General features: G+C 44.2%; 1 protein-coding gene across 1 annotated transcript in view; it reads right to left on the bottom strand.

Moving 5' to 3' along the window:
* The window catches only part of LOC144504127 (low-density lipoprotein receptor-related protein 1-like), a 1,391,705-nt gene that overhangs the window by 684,241 nt on the left and 689,905 nt on the right, over nucleotides 1-17,559 (bottom strand). Inside the window, exon 19 of the mRNA XM_078229303.1 lies at nucleotides 15,340-15,456. Within this exon, the coding sequence (XP_078085429.1) occupies nucleotides 15,340-15,456 (117 nt within the window). The remainder of the gene's footprint in view (nucleotides 1-15,339; nucleotides 15,457-17,559) is intronic.

Below are 17,559 nucleotides of genomic sequence, written 5' to 3'. Positions count from 1 at the left end.
CAGATATTCTTTCCCCTGCATGTAAATTAATTTAAATATAATTTTGAATAATAAATGTTACCCGATGCATATTCTTGTCATGCCTCCAGAATGTTTCAATGCATTTCATGTACAATGAATTACTTTCATCTGCAAGGACTGATTTGTAGGCAAACATTACAGCTACTCTGCATCAATAATGTTCCACAAACAGCAATGTGATGAGTAATCAGTTAATCTGTTTAATATGATGTTGGCAGTAGAGGGAACTTTGGGCAGAATGAAGTGATAATTCCCTTCTTTAAATAGGATCATGAAAAGTCAACTGGAATGGGCAGACAGAGCCCTAGAAAAATAAGTTGACCAATGTAAACACTGTAGCTTATTAATTAATTAATTTATTAGTGTTACAAGTAGGCTCACACTAACACTGCAATGAGGTTACTGTGAAAATCCCCTAGTCATCACAATTCAGCGCCTGTTCAGGCATACGGAGGGAAAATTTAGCATGGCCAATGCACCTAACCAGCACATCTTTTGGACTGAGAGAGGAAAACAGAACTGCTGGAGGAAACGCGCGCAGATACAGAGCGGACGTGCAGACTCCGCACTGACAATGACCCAAGCTGGGAATTGAACCCATGTCCCTGGTGCTGCAAGGCAGCAGTGCTAACCACTGTGCCACCATGTCGCCCACAATATGCTATAGATATGGGGGAGAATTTTCCCGTCCCATCCACCACGGGAATCGGAGTGGGCGCCAGGCGAACAATGCAAAGGTCCGTTGACCTCGGGTGGGATTTTCCAGTTCTGGGGTGAGTGCGGCCAGAAAATTCCACTTAGAACCATAGAATCCTCATGGTGCAGAATGAGGCCATCTGGCCCATTGAGTCTGCGCCAACTCTCTGAAAGAGCATCCCGCCCAGGCTCTTCCCTCTGCCCTATCCCCGCCCATCAACTGTGGCCAATCCACCTCACCTGCACACCTTTGGACTGTGGGAGGAAACCAGAGCACCCGGAGGAAACCCACGCAGACAGTCAACCAAGGCTGGAATCTAATACGGGTCCTTTGCACTGTGAGGCAGCAACACTAACCACAGTGCCACCGAGCCGCTGACTTGTTAATATTATTATTAGGATTATAGCCAAACTGAAAACACTTTTATAGCTGCTGGCATTGTTAAAATGATCTTCTATTAGAGGTTGTAAACCATGATTTTCTTGCTCCCATCCCTCAATGCCAGGTATAATTTTGCAATTGCCGGCCTAATCTTGTACATCATCTTCAATTAATACTCTTAACATTAGTTTTGTTCTGAGCTAGCCATAGTTCAATTGCAATTTGGCATCCATTGCCACAGAATCACAGAGTCACTAAATTTTTACAGCACAGAAGGAGGCCATTCACAGCATCATGTCTGCACTGGCTCTCCAAATGAGCAATTTGCTTAACGCCAATCCCCCACCTTCTCTCTGTAATTGTAAAGGTGCTCTTTCATCACTGAACACAAAATATATTTATTAATATATGACTGCAGCGTGCTCCCTACATACTTCCTGTCTAAGAGGATTCTATCCCCTGGGGTGATTACCCATTCTTGGTTGCACAGGCCATGTCAACATTACTCTGTTGTGTTTCCCTTAAAGGATCAATCATCACGGGACGGCACGGTAGCACTGCTGCTTCACAGCTCCAGGGACCTGGGTTCGATTCCCGGCTCGGGTCACTGTCTGTGTGGAGTTTGCACATTCATCCTGTGTCTGCGTGGGTTTCCTCCGGGTGCTCCGATTTCCTCCCACAGTCCAAAGATGTGCGGGTTAGATTAATTGGCCATGCTAAATTACCCCTTAGTGTCCCAGGATGCGTAGATTAGCGGGTAAATATGTGGGGATATGGGGATAGGGCCTGGGAGGGATTGTGTTCGGTGCAGACTCGATGGGCCGAATGGCCTCTTTCTGCACTGTAGGGTTTCTATGAATAACCCTGCACATTGTTCCTTGTACAATGATGGATCTAATTACCTATTGAATGCCTTGATTGAACCTTCCTCCACCATGCTCTCAGGCAGTGCATTCAGGACACTAGCCCTCACTGCATGAAACCATGTTTTCTCGTATGGATTTTGCTTCTTTTGCAAATTTCTTTAAATCTGTGCCTCTTGCTTTTGATACTTTCACGAGCGGAAATGTGCGTCCTTTATTTAGCTTCTTCTCGTTAAGAAAAATTGACAGGCTCCTGTTTGAACTGTCTTTTTTAATCAGGGGTAAGACCTACCAATTGTAATCTAACATTAAGGTACACAGAGACCATTACTTCCCACTATAACAGTGTGAGCAGTCAGAATAACCATGGACTACTCACATGTACCACAGTACAAATAATGCTTGCATTGTACCACCACCACATTTAATGCAAGAGGGATAGTAACCTAATAAGTTAAAGTTCATTTATTAGTCACAAGTAGGCTTACATTAACACTGCAATGAAGTTACTGTGAAAACCCCCAAGTCGTCACACTCCAGGTACACTGAGGGAGAATTTAGTCTGGCTAATGCACCTAACCAGCACGTCTTTCAGAATGTGGGAGGAAACCGGAGCACCTGGAAGAAACCCACACAGACACTGGGAGAACATGCAGACTCCACACAGACAGTGACCCAACCTGGGGATCAAACCTGGGTCCCTGGCGCTGTGAAGCAGCAGTGCTAACCACTGTGCTACCGTGCTGCCCATTTGGAACATCTTCCTCATGCAGGATTAAATAAACATCAATTAGATATTATTTCCTAATAGTTTTGCTCATGTATGGATTTTTCAATAATATCCGAATGTCTTTAAAAGACCGACGCACAATCTTAAAAGCCTCCGGATGTGAACTTACTGGGGAGGATTCAACAAAGCCTAAACCCATCTGTGAAAATGATATTTACAGTTGTGCTTCACATAGTGCACACAGGAAATTTTACCCCATGAAAGTAACCGCTCGCTGTCAGTCTCTAAATGGGTTTTCGTCATAAGAAACAATTAATATTCAATTTCGTGTTCCATCTAATCAGCACATACATAATCAACCAAAATCCACCAGGAAACAAGAGTTATAAAGGATGGAAGATAAAATTATGTTAATAAAAGGAAAGCTTTGGTTTTGTCAAGACAGATGGTCAAGTGATTAAACTTAAGGCCTATAAAAACACAGACACTTGGCTCAATATGAAAATCAGGTCATCATTAACACTGATGCTAATGATATGCTGTGAGAAATTCACACTAGCTTTCCAAACATTCACAGTTTGAGAAGCATTTGCAGCCAATTGTTCCATTTGGATACGGGACAGAAAACTAGTTCGCGCGTATCAATTAAAAGTTGGCAAGATGGACCAATTAGTAATCATAACTGTCTGTGCTTTGGATGACAGGGAGCCAAGGCGGCTTACAAAAGTTCAGCCAGAAATAAAATTTATGTAGTGCAAATACTTGTCAAAAAATCTCCTCGGAATTATGGAATAATGCTGCATCAGACAAATAAGGCGTCTCTGTCTGTAAAATAAATTCATTGACTAAATCCATTTTTCTGTCATGGAAGCATTGTAGGTTAATAGACTGCTGGCCATATGTTATAATAAAACAATTAGAGAACAGCAGCTTGAATTGTTTGGTGAATTCTTCATTTTCTTGAATGATTGATTGTGACAGAAATGTGGGGGAAAAAAATGAGTACGTATTAAATCAAAATTGGATTGGTGGCCCCGAATTGACAGTCAGTTGAAAAGATTAATGGGCCATAATTTGCTATCGAAGTAAATCTCGTGGCATCTGCCGTTAGTTAAACTTGCCCTTGTCCTTTTAAGCTTGATGATATTTTGCACTGCAAGTTGATGGAAGTGTGAGGTGAAAAGCTTGCGGTGAGAAAAACCAGGCATCTGAGAGCTGAACAAACAGGGCCAGCAACTATGAATCGTCTTAACTCTGAACATTGTGAAATAAAAGCAGAAGAACTGAGAAGGAAGTAGTTTAAATCAGGTTAAATCAGAAGGAAGTAGGTTAAATCTAATGCCAAACCAGGTTCATTAAGAGGAATAATGAGATAAAGAAGTTGAGATGAAGAGAGAGGCAGAAACAAGAGCGAAAGGAAAAGTTAAAAAAAGGTTTTAATTTGAAGTTTCACATTCTTAAAATATTCTACCACAAGATTCCACACTTGCAATAATTCATCTTCAGCATCAGAGAGGTTCATTGGCAGAAATTAATAATTAGTCAATCATTGAAAGAATCTCTGACAGCTAACCCAGACTTAATTAAAGATGTATGGACATTAAATTGCTCCAAAACAGTCTTCTTGTGTCACTTCAGACCAGCTTTAACTGTGATGACTTTAAATCATATCTACGGCACAACTACACCAATTTGATGCCACTCAATGCATTTCAATGGTGAGGCAGATACCAAGATGCCATGGTGCACCTCAGAGAGCAACTTTTGGACATTCATATATAATTGTGCATCCGTCCTTGCATGCAGTTGCAAGAGAAAAAATAAGGCAGCAGAATAAACTTCCAAAGGTAAAACAAACAGATATTACTTTGGATGCTATTCGCCTGTCAGTTATTTTGACTGCAAATTATAGTCCAATATGGATAATGTTCTGTTTGTTAGCTTACAAGTTTATAGAACCATTGAACCATAGAAAATTACAGCTCAGAAACAGGCCTTTTGGCCCTTCTTGTCTGTGCCGAACCATTTTATGCCTAGTCCCACTGACCTGCACTTGGACCATATCCCTCCACACCCCTCTCATCCATGAACCCGTCCAAGTTTTTCTTAAATGTTAAAAGTGACCCCGCATTTACCACTTTATCCGGCAGCTCATTCCACACTCCCACCACTCTCTGCGTGAAGAAGCCCCCCCTAATATTCCCTTTAAACTTTTCTCCTTTCATCCTTTACCAACATACAACTTTGCAAACTTATCAAAAGAGGTATAAGTAATATTTTGTCAGAAGCATATTCAACTGATGGTGAACAACAGTTAATGGGAATGATAATCAGAAAAGAAGCACTGAGATACATAATGGTGGAAATTTGCCAGTTTTGTATTGGTTGCCTGATACACACCCCACCCAATAATCATTTCCATTGATATTAAGAAAAGAAAAGGCTATAATGGGCGGCACAGCGCCAGGAACTGGGTTCAATTCCAGCCTTGGGTGACTGTGTGGAGTTTGTACATTTTCCCCGTGTCTGCGCGGATTTCCTCCACGTGCTCCAGTTTCCTCCCACACTCCAAAGATGTGCAGGTTAGGTGAATTGGCCATGCTAAATTGTCCCATAGTGCCCCAAGGTGTGCATTTTAGATGGATTAGCCATAGTAAATGTGTGAGGTTGCAGGGATTGGGGTGGGTGAGGTGGGGGGTGGGGGGGTTACTGGGCAAGAGGCTCTGTTGGAGATTTGGTGCAGACTTAATAGGCTGAATGGCCCTCCTCTGCACTGTAGGGATTCTATGATTCTATTTGAAATTAAACTCAAAGCTATCTGTTCAAAATATTTCAATGGTTTGTTACAGTTTCTATTGCACTATGGAGTGCAATTGGACTACATCAAAATTAGCTGTCAATTCTCCTCAACTATGTAACTGAACAATTAGCAAGGTTACTTTTCAATTATTGTAATGTCCGACCAGCAGTATTTAGACAAGGGATTAGTTTCACCCCGTTGATTTTTTGCCACACTTACCATCAAACATGTTGTGATATTTTTGCTTTACCATTGTAAGTTTATTCTGCTGCCTTTTTACTTCTCTTTGATATTATTATGTAACTGCATCTTGTTACACTACAAGAGGCTATTCGGCCCAGCATGTCTGCATGGGTCTCCGAAGTGCCATTTCTCCGCCTTATCCTCGTAATCCTGCACATTCTTCCTCTTCAGATAACAACCCAATTCCCTCTTGAGTGCCTTGATTGAGCCTTCCTCCACTGCACTCTCAGGCAGCGCATTCCAGATCCTGACTACTCGCTGCGTGAAAAGATTTCTCCTCATGTCTCATTTGCTTCTTTTGCCAATTACCTTAAATCTGTGCCCTCTCGAGTCATTTGCTGGCTCCCTTCAGTAATAACGCTCATCAAGAAAGCTTTGAAAGAAATCAGGGTAGATATTTTCTCTGTACGATTTTGTTGGCGCATGGACTGCATGATGGTCTGAAGTGCTAGCTTCATGAGAAGCGTGGTTAGAAGGTGGTGAATAATTATTGGACCCAGGGCATGCAGATATAAGTAAATTTACATTTGGAAGTTGTGTAGTATGAACTTATTTTTACATATGTTCATTTTATATTATTTGCTAAATAGAAAATCTTTGGGCGATTTGGGAAGAAATAAATTGGTTGGATCAAGAGTGTGCGTGTTGGACTGCAGATATGCAGAGACAGAACTTCTTTGAGAATTACCTTACCTTCTGCCTTCACTTTAGAGGCAGTTTGACAGAAAATCCAACAAAATGTTGAGTTCCTGATCTACTAAACAGTTAATTTAAATTAGGGGCAAGACTCACCGGACTTTGCCTATTCCCAGGCACAAAATGGCGGCAAAGGGTCTGTTTCTTGGACTTACGCCCATTTTTCTCAGGTAGTGTGCAGCTGCCTTAAACAGGCATCATGCCTCTCACCTGAGGAGCCTGTAGAATGGTGCCTCTCTGAAACAGGTCAGAAGGTGGCAGGGGTCTACTTGTCATCCACCGGTGATCTGACAGTTATCCCAAACATGTGCAGCAGAAGACAATCTTACAGGCACCTGTGCTGATGAGCATGTGGACAAATCCTGGGTAGAAAATGAGCCTAAACAAAATATTCCCTTTTATATTTCCACAAATGAATATTGGCATTAGTCATAGCTTTGGGGCAACAATTTGTGATTTAGCTCCATAACTTTATGCACTGGACTGAGAAAAAAAAATTGCTTTAATTTTTGACAGGAAGAAAAAGGAAGAAATGCATAAACATTCATGAATACAGATGCAGATGTTCCAAACATAAATCCGATTTACACTAAGGCCTTGACACAATTATGTTAGGATTACTTGGATTAGAATTTGTTGAAGAAATCAATAATGGATTTAGTTTTCATGTGAATTTCATTGGTTTTGAATGTTTATGTTGTGGAATACCCTTTGCATTTAAATAATCATCTATTTTAGTTTCAGGCGCGAGCTGGAGTGAATCAAAGAGTAAAATAGATTGACAGATAGTCCAAGAACATAACAAATTATGAATTGAGAAAGTACTTTCAGTCATTAAATGTGCCCTTTTCAAAGAGCATGTATAAATTGCTCTCCCGAGCTTGATTTAATTCCTGAGGAAAAGTTGCTGAAAATCTCTCCCTGAACTTCAGTCATAATCAAATGATGTGGAGATGCCAGCGTTGGACTGGGGAAGGCACAGTAAGAAGTCTCACAACACCAAGTTAAAGTCCAACAGGTTTATTTGGAATCACAAGCTTTCGGAGTGCTGCTCCTTCATCAGGAGAAAGGAGAAGTAAGTTTCACAAACACGGCATATATAGACAAAGACACAATTGCAAGATAATGGTTGGAATGCGTGTCTTTTCAGATAATCAAGTCTTTACAGGTACAGACAGTGCGAGTGGAGAGAGGGATAATCTCAGGTTAAAGAGGTGCGAATTGTCTCAAGCCAGGACAGTTAGTAGGATTTTGCAAGTCCAGGCCAAATGGTGGGGGTTACATGTAGTGTGACATGAACTCAAGATCCTGATTAAAGGCTGCAATATTTTATCTGATTGATACTTTCTCCAGATGGAATCATTGACAGGACTTTTTGAACACTAGTATTTTCACCCCACTCCCCAAAGACTCAGTCGGGAATGCACACCGACCAATCATAGCAGTCCCACAGCCATTTAATGCTTTGAGAAGCCACAATTGGCTGGATATAGCTCGTCCGTCCCGCTTTTGGATGGAAATCCCGCCTCAAGAGAACTGCCAGCCAATCTGATTGGATGGCAGCTGCGCCAGTGGAGGCAGTGGTCGATTTAAATTTCTGGAGCCCAGAGCGAGGTCATTCACTAGTTACTCTGGATGGGAAGGGAGTAAAGGACCTGAGAGATGGGGAGAGGGAAGTGGGCCTCTTGATGATGAGGCCAGTGGCGGATGGAGTGTCCACAGGGGCAGACCTTTGGAGTGGCACTTAATTTGGACAGGGAACTTTAGACGGTTGTGTCTCCCTCCTTTTCCACCAAATGCTTGAGCAGGGTGACCTTCTGGGTTTCCCCGCCGCCATTTGGCCACTTAAGGGCCTCAATTATAGTGGTGGTGGGTGATCTAGCCTATCCCACGTAACACTGAAGTCGATGGCAGGCAGGTGGGCCCAGGCAATGCCCACCCCACACCCCATAACCCACACACTCAAACTGCCCAGTTTGCAGCCTTTCCAGTGACTGACAATAAAAAATTTAGTCCCATATGATTTCAGCTGCACAGATTACACAAACTTTCTTGCAGCTAGAGTAGAATGGAATAGGGTGTAGAATCGGGAGGATGAACCATAATGTGTGGGGATGTGAAGAATGGATGGGAAGGCCAGGGGCAGACACTACCCAATACAGGCAGGGGCAAGGATGACCTTCCCACAGCCTGCAGGCATGATAGTGATGGTGGGGCAGTGGAGTGGGTTGGGGAAGGGCCGGGGAGACCTTCTTCATCAAGCAACCTGCAGCCCATGGAAAGTCTGCTCGGCTGAGTGGCCTTGTCAACCTTGACCCTTACTTTCCTAATCCCAGGACCTTGCTCAATGACTGAAAAGTGACAAATGGAATTCAATCGGGAAAAGCGTGATATAATGCATCTGAGGAGGACAAACAAAGTAGGAAAATGCTCAAGAAACGGGAGGATATCACCAGGCATAAAGGAAGTGAGAGACCTTGGCGTGCATATTCACAGGTCCCTGAAGGTGGCAGTTCAGGTGGATAAGGTGTTAAAGAAAACATCTGGAATGCTTTCCTTTATTGGAGAAAGTATTGAATACAAAAGCAATGCTGGAATTGCATAAAAAGTTGGTTAGACCACAGCTGGAAATTTGGGTACAGTTTTGGTCACCACACTACAGGAAGGACATAATTGCTCTGGAGATAGCATAGAGGAGATTTACAAGAATATTTCCAGGGCTTGAAAATTGCAGCCAGAAGGAAACATTGGATAAGTTAGGGGCATTTTCCTTAGAACAGAAGAAGCTGAGGACGTACCTAATAGAGGTTTACAAAATGATGAGGACCCTAGAAAGGGTACACAGGAAAGACCTGTTTCCCTGAGCATGAAGGTCAAATACCAGGGGCATATATTTAAGGTGATTGGTGGGAGGATTAGAGGGGATACAAGGGTTTTTTTAAACTAAAAGTAGGGGGGGGAGCATCAGGAATTAATTGCCTGAATTAGTAGTTGAAATGCCCAAATCATTTAAAAAGGTACCTGAATCTACACCTGAAGTGCTGTAACCTGCAAGGCTACAGATCAGGTGCTGGAAAGGAGGATTGGAATGAGTGGCTGGTTTCTTTTTTTCTCCTCTTTTTTAGCCAGTGCAGACATAATGGGCTGAATACCTCTTCCTAACATTGTAATGTCTTATGGTTCTATGAATTTGTTCTGGCTTCCTGGAGTACCAGTAGTGGCCACTGGTCCCAGTGTCACTGCAGAGACTGTAGAACTCCAGACCTTCTGATGGGCTGGCAGCACTTGCAGGTGGGAGCTTTGCCTTTAAAGGCACTAAAGCCCCTCAGGCAAGCATTTAACCACCTGATGGACATTTTATCCCATCGGGGCTTCTAGAGGGCAGCACAGTGGTCAGCACTGCTGCGTCGCAGCACCAGGGACCCGGGTTCGATTCTCAGCTTGGGTCACTGTCTGTACAGAGTCTGCATGTTCTCCCCATCTCTGTGTGGGTTTCCTTTGGCTGCTCCAGTTTCCTCCCACAGTCCGAAAGACATGCTGGTTGCATTGGCCATATGAAATTCTCCCTCAGTGTACCCGAACAGCCGCCGGAATGTGGCAACTGGGGGATTTTCGCAGTAACTTCTTTGCACTGTCTATGTAAGCCGATATGTGACACTAATAAAAAATAAATAAACAAGGCTATAATGGTCATTAAATTCAACTGATTATCTCTGACTACATTTGCCCTTACAACCTGTAATCTTGTTCTCAGGCAGAGATTTATTAATTTTTAAAATTAATAATTGACATCACATTACTTGTACTTACTGGAACACAATCCGTATATGGCCTATGTCAATGGGTTTCCTGCATTAAAGCTACTGGATTAAGTTTATCAAAATTAATATTGGAACAATCAGGTTGACTGGTGTCTCTCCATTTTAAATTTATATTTAGCTACAGGAGAATTATGTAGTTTACCTCATTCCACTTTCACCTTCCACCTTTCACATCCTCCATAATTTTTGCAACTCTAATAGAGTCTCTTTTGTCTTTAATACTATGGATCAGAGCATCTCATATAAAAAGTGTGAGAGTAATTTCCTTTGTCTAACACTATTCCTGTAATTCATGGAAGAGTGCCTGTAAATAATGGAAAAAATAATATCCTATTAGATACCAAAGATGCAATCAACATTCAGTCTTTGATTGACTGATAAGAATGCCAAGTGTCAAGTTATCGCTGACTGTGAAAGACATTCTAATCCTCAGCAGCAAGTCCATCAACGGATTTGCTCCAGGACCCAAAGAGGGCTGTAGGGTTTATCTCTATCTGTATTAAGATGGATCCTTCCAGGCCCTGTCTTGCATAGCCAGGCTACACCATGTATTTGTCTTGTTCCTTTCTCTGAAAATGATTTTTTATTTTGCTGTCTGATTTATGCCATCGGCGTGACAAGTTAACTCACAGGAGAATAATAAATCTCACCCATGCTTACTATCGCTAAAAAAATAAAACACCGTGGAATCTACTTTCAAAGGTCACAGCCAAGGTTTGAAGGAGGTAAGGCATAAATCTACTCTGGTGAAACAAATTTAGTCCTGGTCTGTTACTCGATGGTATCTGTGGTCACTCTTACCAAACATAAGCGTGTTAAGAACCACCTGAGGCAGAATATGATGTTTTCTTTTTTGCTGATAGAACTAATTAGCATTTGACATTTTTCATTATTTGTAGTATTTTCTGAGTGGTTGGGTTAGAAAGAATATCACAACAAGAATAGTAAAACAAGGGGTGATCTAAATCCATAACATTATTTGAGGAGAGGTTCTTGATTCTAGAATTCCTTTATTGAGGCCTGCTTTGCAATCAAGAGCTCTTTGTTAATGGTGAGCACTTTTACGGAGATATTAGATGAAGCAGTAAAATGCAAATACATTTAATACTTTTTATGAAATTGTGGATTTAAGTTCCTCGTGATTACAAAACAATAGGGCGGTGGGGGGGGGAGTTTTCTGCTCCTATTTTTGGGGGTGGGGGGCTGGAATTCTGACAGGATCGGAAAGTCTCACAGCTTTTACACCAGCGGGGTTACCCCAATCGATTGTCCCCACCCCTGCTTTGAACATCGAGATCCCAACTTTCATAGATTTAAATATCATTATCAGCCCTTTACACCTGATTGCCTTCCCCATTGGATTGGCCATTCATGTGGCTGTGAGGACACGCCAATGTGAACCACGACGGGTCCCCCACAACATGCACCTCGCAAGCAGAACGTATCAGAGGCGCAGAGGTGAATACATCCCCCAGGGGGACAGGGGCATGCCTGACCACTGCCCTCTGGCAGAATGTTGCTAAACAGATGAGGGAGAAAGAAACTGAAGGTTACCCTGATGGTGTGATCAAGAAGGATGGGAGACTTGTGTATAACATAAACTCTGGCATAGGAATTAATGTGAAGCACTCCCTACCCCCTCACACTCTCTCTGCTCCCCACACCATCACACAGTCTCTCCCCAAATACTCTGACTGCCTCGCCTGAGCCCGCTCTGTTCCGACTGTCTCACCTGGGCTCGCTCTGTTCCGACTGTCTCACCTGGGCTCGCTCTGTTCTGACTGCCTCGCCTGGGCTTCCTCTGTTCTGACTGCCTCCCCTGGGCTCGCTCTGTTCTGAGTGCCGGGCCTGGGCTTCCTCTGTTCTGAATGCCTCATCTGGGCCCCCTCTGCTCCAAATGCCCTGCCTGGTCCCCCTGTGCTCCGAGTTCCTTGCCTGGGCCCCCTCTGCTCTGAGTTCCTCGTCTGGGCCCCCTCTGCTCCGACTGCCCAGCCTGGGCCCCCTCTGCTCCGACTGCCCAGCCTGGGCCCCCTCTGCTCCGACTGCCCAGCCTGGGCCCCCTCTGCTCCAGCTGCCCGGCCTGGGCCCCCTCTACTACGACTGCCCGGCCTGGGCCCCCTCTGCTCCTACTGCCCGGCCTGGACCCCCTCTGCTCCGACTGCCCTGCCTGGGCCCCCTCTGCTCTGACTGCCCAGCCTGGGCCCCCTCTGCTCCGACTGCCCAGCCTGGGCCCCCTCTGCTCCGACTGCCCAGCCTGGGCCCCCTCTGCTCCGACTGCCCAGCCTGGGCCCCCTCTGCTCCAGCTGCCCGGCCTGGGCCCCCTCTACTCCGACTGCCCAGCCTGGGCCCCCTCTGCTCCGACTGCCCAGCCTGGGCCCCCTCTGCTCCGACTGCCCAGCCTGGGCCCCCTCTGCTCCGACTGCCCAGCCTGGGCCCCCTCTGCTCCGACTACCCAGCCTGGGCGCCCTCTGCTCCGACTGCCCAGCCTGGGCCCCCTCTGCTCTGACTACCCAGCCTGGGCCCCCTCTGCTCCGACTGCCCAGCCTGGGTCCCCTCTGTTACGACTGGGCCTTGGAATTTACCTTCAAAATTTACTTTCCCATTCTTTGTTGCTCGTCCAATAGCTCTCTGGTGGCCAATCAGCAACAAAAACAGGGAAGAACTGGCTTGTAATTGGATGAGCAGCTTTACAGCATTTAATAATGTCGGACAAATTCAATAGAAGGTGCCGGAGCAGCGCTCCAGTGAAACACGGGCAAGGAAGTTTCCAACTGATTAGCATTTGCTGATATCCCTCTGCTGATGAATCAGCACACCTCCATGTTGAACAGGACTGGAGCAAGCACTGAGGTTAGCAAGGACACAGAATGTACCAATGTCCATCACCAGGAGTCTCTCAGCAGCACCACCACTGACTGAGTTGGCCAAGTCCTAAAGGACATTACTGCTGACTGAATCTTTGCCAGGTGGAGAGGGAAGCAATAAGAAGGAAAAACATACTCGAGCTTGTCCTCTCCAGTCTATCAGTCACAGTCACAGTCCTTGTGGGGGCTTCACAAAGAAGTCACCCTCTATTATGTGGTGTCATGCTTCTACTATGTTAAATAGGGTAGATTCAGAAGAGACCTAACAGCTTGGGCAGTTCCACACAAGTGCCAGGAAATGACCATCTCCAACAAGATAGAATTGAACCATCTGTCCTTGACATTCAATGGGATTACAGCACTGAGACCCCAGTATTAAACAGTCCAAAGGTTAACATTGACCAGGAACTGAACTGGAACAGCCATATAAATACTGTGGCTCCAAGATCAGTTCAGAGGTTTGTGATTCTGCAGCAACTAACTCATTTCTTGACTCCCCAAAGCCTGTTCGCCACCAACAAGGCACAACTCAGGAATGTGATGGAATACTCCACACTGATTTGGATGAGTGCAGCTCCAACAACACTCAAGAAGCTCATAACCATCCAAAATAAAGCAGTTTGCTTGACTGGCACCTCATCCATCACTCCCTCCACCACACATGCACAGTAGTAACACAGTGTATGCATCTACAAGATGCACTGCAGAAACTCGGCAAGCCTCCTTTGACAGCACCTTTCAAACCTGGAGCCTCTACTATCTAGAAAGAACGTGGGCAGCAGGCAGGTGGGAACACCACCAAGTTCCTCTCTGTATCCCATCGTTTCCTGTCTACCTTTTTGACTTAGAACTATATTGCCATCTCTTCACTCCCGCTGGGCTGAAATCCTGGAACTCCCTCACTGCAGTGCTGTGGGTGTATCTAAGACAGGTTGGCTGCAGCCATTTCAGAAGGTGTCTCACCACCAGCTGCTCATTAGTAATTAGGGATGGGCAATCAATGCTGACCTTGCCAGCGATACTCACTTCTCATGAACACATATAAAACAATGAATGGACTCGTGAGAATCCAGACCTTGGTATTTTTGAGAGTTTGGGAAACTTTAACTCCAAATCGAACACAGAGTGCATATTGTGCAGAATTTGACAAAAGGAACTGCTTGCCACTAGAAACAATCTAGGTATGAATTCCCACAGCACCAGATTAAAGTCCAGCAGGTTTATTTGGAATCATGAGCATTCCCAGCGCTGCTCCTTCATCAGGTGAGTGACGAAGTCCAGGCCCACTCACCTGATGAAGGAGCAGTGCTCCGAAAGCTCGTGATTCCAAATAAACCAGTTGGACTTTAACCTGGTGTTGTGAGACTTCTTACCATTCCCGCCCCAGTCCAATGCTGACATCTCCACGTCATGACTCCCTCAGGGTAGACATCAAATGTGGCAAAAGCCCAAGCCTTGCCCAGGACTTTGCATTTACTTTCAAGACCTCAACCATAGAAGTTCTGCCCACACCTTTAATTACCAATACATGTGTTATCAAAACAATTGTAGTTTGAGAATCTTTTATGGCCAACTGCCCTCAGTTTTTTTTCACACATCCCATATTTTGTTTTAATGTGAAAAATGCAATTTCTGAATTTTTACTCTGCGGATTTGCCATGACTTCTCACTGTTTCATGCTTCAGGTGCCACACTCAGAAACAGTCTTTACTACTTTTCTTTATCAGCCATGATAATGCCTACAAGCCTTGATGAAATAAATTGAACCATTGTAGCAATTATAATGATTTCAGTGCTAATTTTAACCATCTTTTTTGTCATGTTCTTCACACTTCAGTGAAGCACTTACATCAATTGAACTCAGGTTAGTTTTAATCTTTTAGAAACCGCACAGTTATTACTTCAGGCAAGATAGAAGTGATAGCCATCAGCATCAGAAATTAGCAGGCCCACAGTATAATGCTCCAGCTCCCTTTCAATACTCTATTGCTTCACGCCGCCCATCTGGTCATAAGAGCAGAAGACTCATAACATAATTCCATTCAATGTGGTTACCGAGATTAGATCTATCCGCAATATTAAATAAACTTAACATTCCTACTACATTCAGCAATGGAAAACTCATAATTTATAAAGCAATATCCTTGATATACTATACATTCTAATTGACAAACTACAGCACAGCTTGGAGCAAACCAATAGAATTTGCAAGATGCCACTAACCACATGACATGGCTTCATCAGACCGATCTCCACAGTCATCTTCTAAGTCGCACACCCATGACAATGGGATGCACCGTCCGCTGGTACAGGGAAACTGAGTGGGTTGGCAAGTCTTCCCTGCAATAAAACAACAACACCATGGATCAGAAGACAGCAGATGCCAGTAATTCATATTACTTTTGTATAATTAAACTACTTTTTGCAAAAGATTTGATCTGATTTATCATTGTCACATGTATTGGGATACAATGAAGAGTATTGTTTCTCGTATGCTACACAGGCAAAACATACTGTTCATAGAGTACATAGGGGACAAGGAAAGGCGATGGTGCAGAATATAGTGTGACAGTCATAGCTAGGGTGCAGAGAAAGATCAGCTTAATATAAAGTAGGGTTATTCAAAAGTCTGATGGCAGCAGGGAAAAAGCTGTTCTTGAGTCGGTTGGAATGTGATCTCAAACTTTTGCATCTTTTTCCCGATGGAAGAAGGTGGAAGAGAGTATGTCCAGAGTGCGTGAGGTCCTTGACTATGCTGGCTGCTTTTCTGAGGCAGCGGGAAGTGTCGACGGAGTCAATGGTGAGAGGCTGGTTTGCGCAATGGACTAGGCTACTTTCACAACCCTTTGTATTTTTGTGTAGTCTGGTCAGAGCAAGAGCCATACCAAGCTGTGATACATGTGGAAGGATACTTTCTATGGTGCATCTGTAAAAATTGGTGAGAGTCATAGTGGACATGCCAAATTTCCTCGGCCTCCTGAGAAAGTAGAAACGTTGGTGGACTTTCTTAACTATAGCGTCCACATGGAGGGATCAGAACAGGTTGTTGGTGATCTGGACACACAGATACTTGAAGCTCTCGACCATATCCACTTCATCACCATTGATGTAAACAGGGGCATGTCCTCCACTATGCTTCCTGAAGTCGGTGACTATCTCCTTTGTTTTACTGACATTGAGGGAGAGATTATTGTCATCGCACCATTTCACCAAATTTTCTATCTCTTTTCTGTACTCTGTCTTGTCATTGTTTGAGATCTGACCCGCTATGGTGGTGCCATCAGCAAACTCGAAAATAGAGCTGGAGTGGAATTTGGTCGCACGATCATAAATGTATAAGGAGTATAGTAGGGGGCTGAAGACACAGCCTTGCCGGGCACTGGTGTTGAGAATAGTCGTAGAGGAGGTATAGTTGCCTAACCTTATTGATTATGATCTGTGGGTTAGGAAGTCTAGGGTCCAGTCGCAGAGCAAGGAGACGAGCCCTCGGCCATGGAATTTGGAGATGAATTTTGTTTGGATAATTGTGCTGAAGGCTGTAGTCAATACAGAGGATTCTGACATAAGCGTCTTTATTATCCAGGTGATCCAAGGTTGAGTGGAGGTCAGAGAGGTGGTGTCTGCTGTGGACCTGTTGCGGCGATAGGTGAACTGTAGTAGATCCAGGCAATCTGGAAGGCCAGAGTTGATGTGTGCCATGACTAAACTTTCGAAGCGCTTAATAATGGTGGATTTCAGAGTCACTGGGCGCTAGTCATTAACTCACTATGCCTGGCTTTTCTTTGGTACAGGGATGATGATCCTCTTTTTGAAGCATGTAGAGACCTCAGATCAGTGTAAGGAGAAGTTAAAGATGTCTCCGAATACCCCTGCAAGCGGCTCTGTGCAGGATCTGAGTACTGGTCGAGATGGGGTAAGGGGTACCCCATCTTGACCAGTCACTTTCCAAGAAAGCCGATCTGACGTCTGTGATGGTGACCTTGGATACCAGTTGGGTGAGGCTTCTGGGGTGGAAGATGTCCTCTTGCTCAAAACAGGCATAGAATGCTTTGAGCTCATTGGGGAGAGGTGCATTGCTGCCGGCGATTGTACACACCTTCGTCTTGTGGTTTGTTATGTTGTACAGACCTTGCCATAATCGATGGGTGACTGTATGCAATTGCACACGAGAGGCACCATCTGCCTGGGAGGAACTTCAGGCAAGACCTAGGTAGCTTAATTCCAAAAGGGATAAATAACTATTCTTTTTATGTCAAGAAATATGTCAAGAATGATCTATTAAGTGAGATCTGGTAGTTTTAAAATATTCAAACTGCAAGCAATTGCACAGGCTAATCTTGAAGATGGACATTGTGTGGAATGTAATTCTAGATCTTCCTTGTTACTCAAATGGGGATGATTGCATACCATTTTAATAGAATACCATACACATCCGGTACCATT

This window comes from Mustelus asterias, chromosome 14 (assembly GCF_964213995.1).
Source record: "Mustelus asterias chromosome 14, sMusAst1.hap1.1, whole genome shotgun sequence".
Classification (NCBI taxonomy): domain Eukaryota; kingdom Metazoa; phylum Chordata; class Chondrichthyes; order Carcharhiniformes; family Triakidae; genus Mustelus; species Mustelus asterias.
Note: the sequence above shows the minus strand (reverse complement) of the source record. Positions and strands in the feature narration are given on the sequence as shown.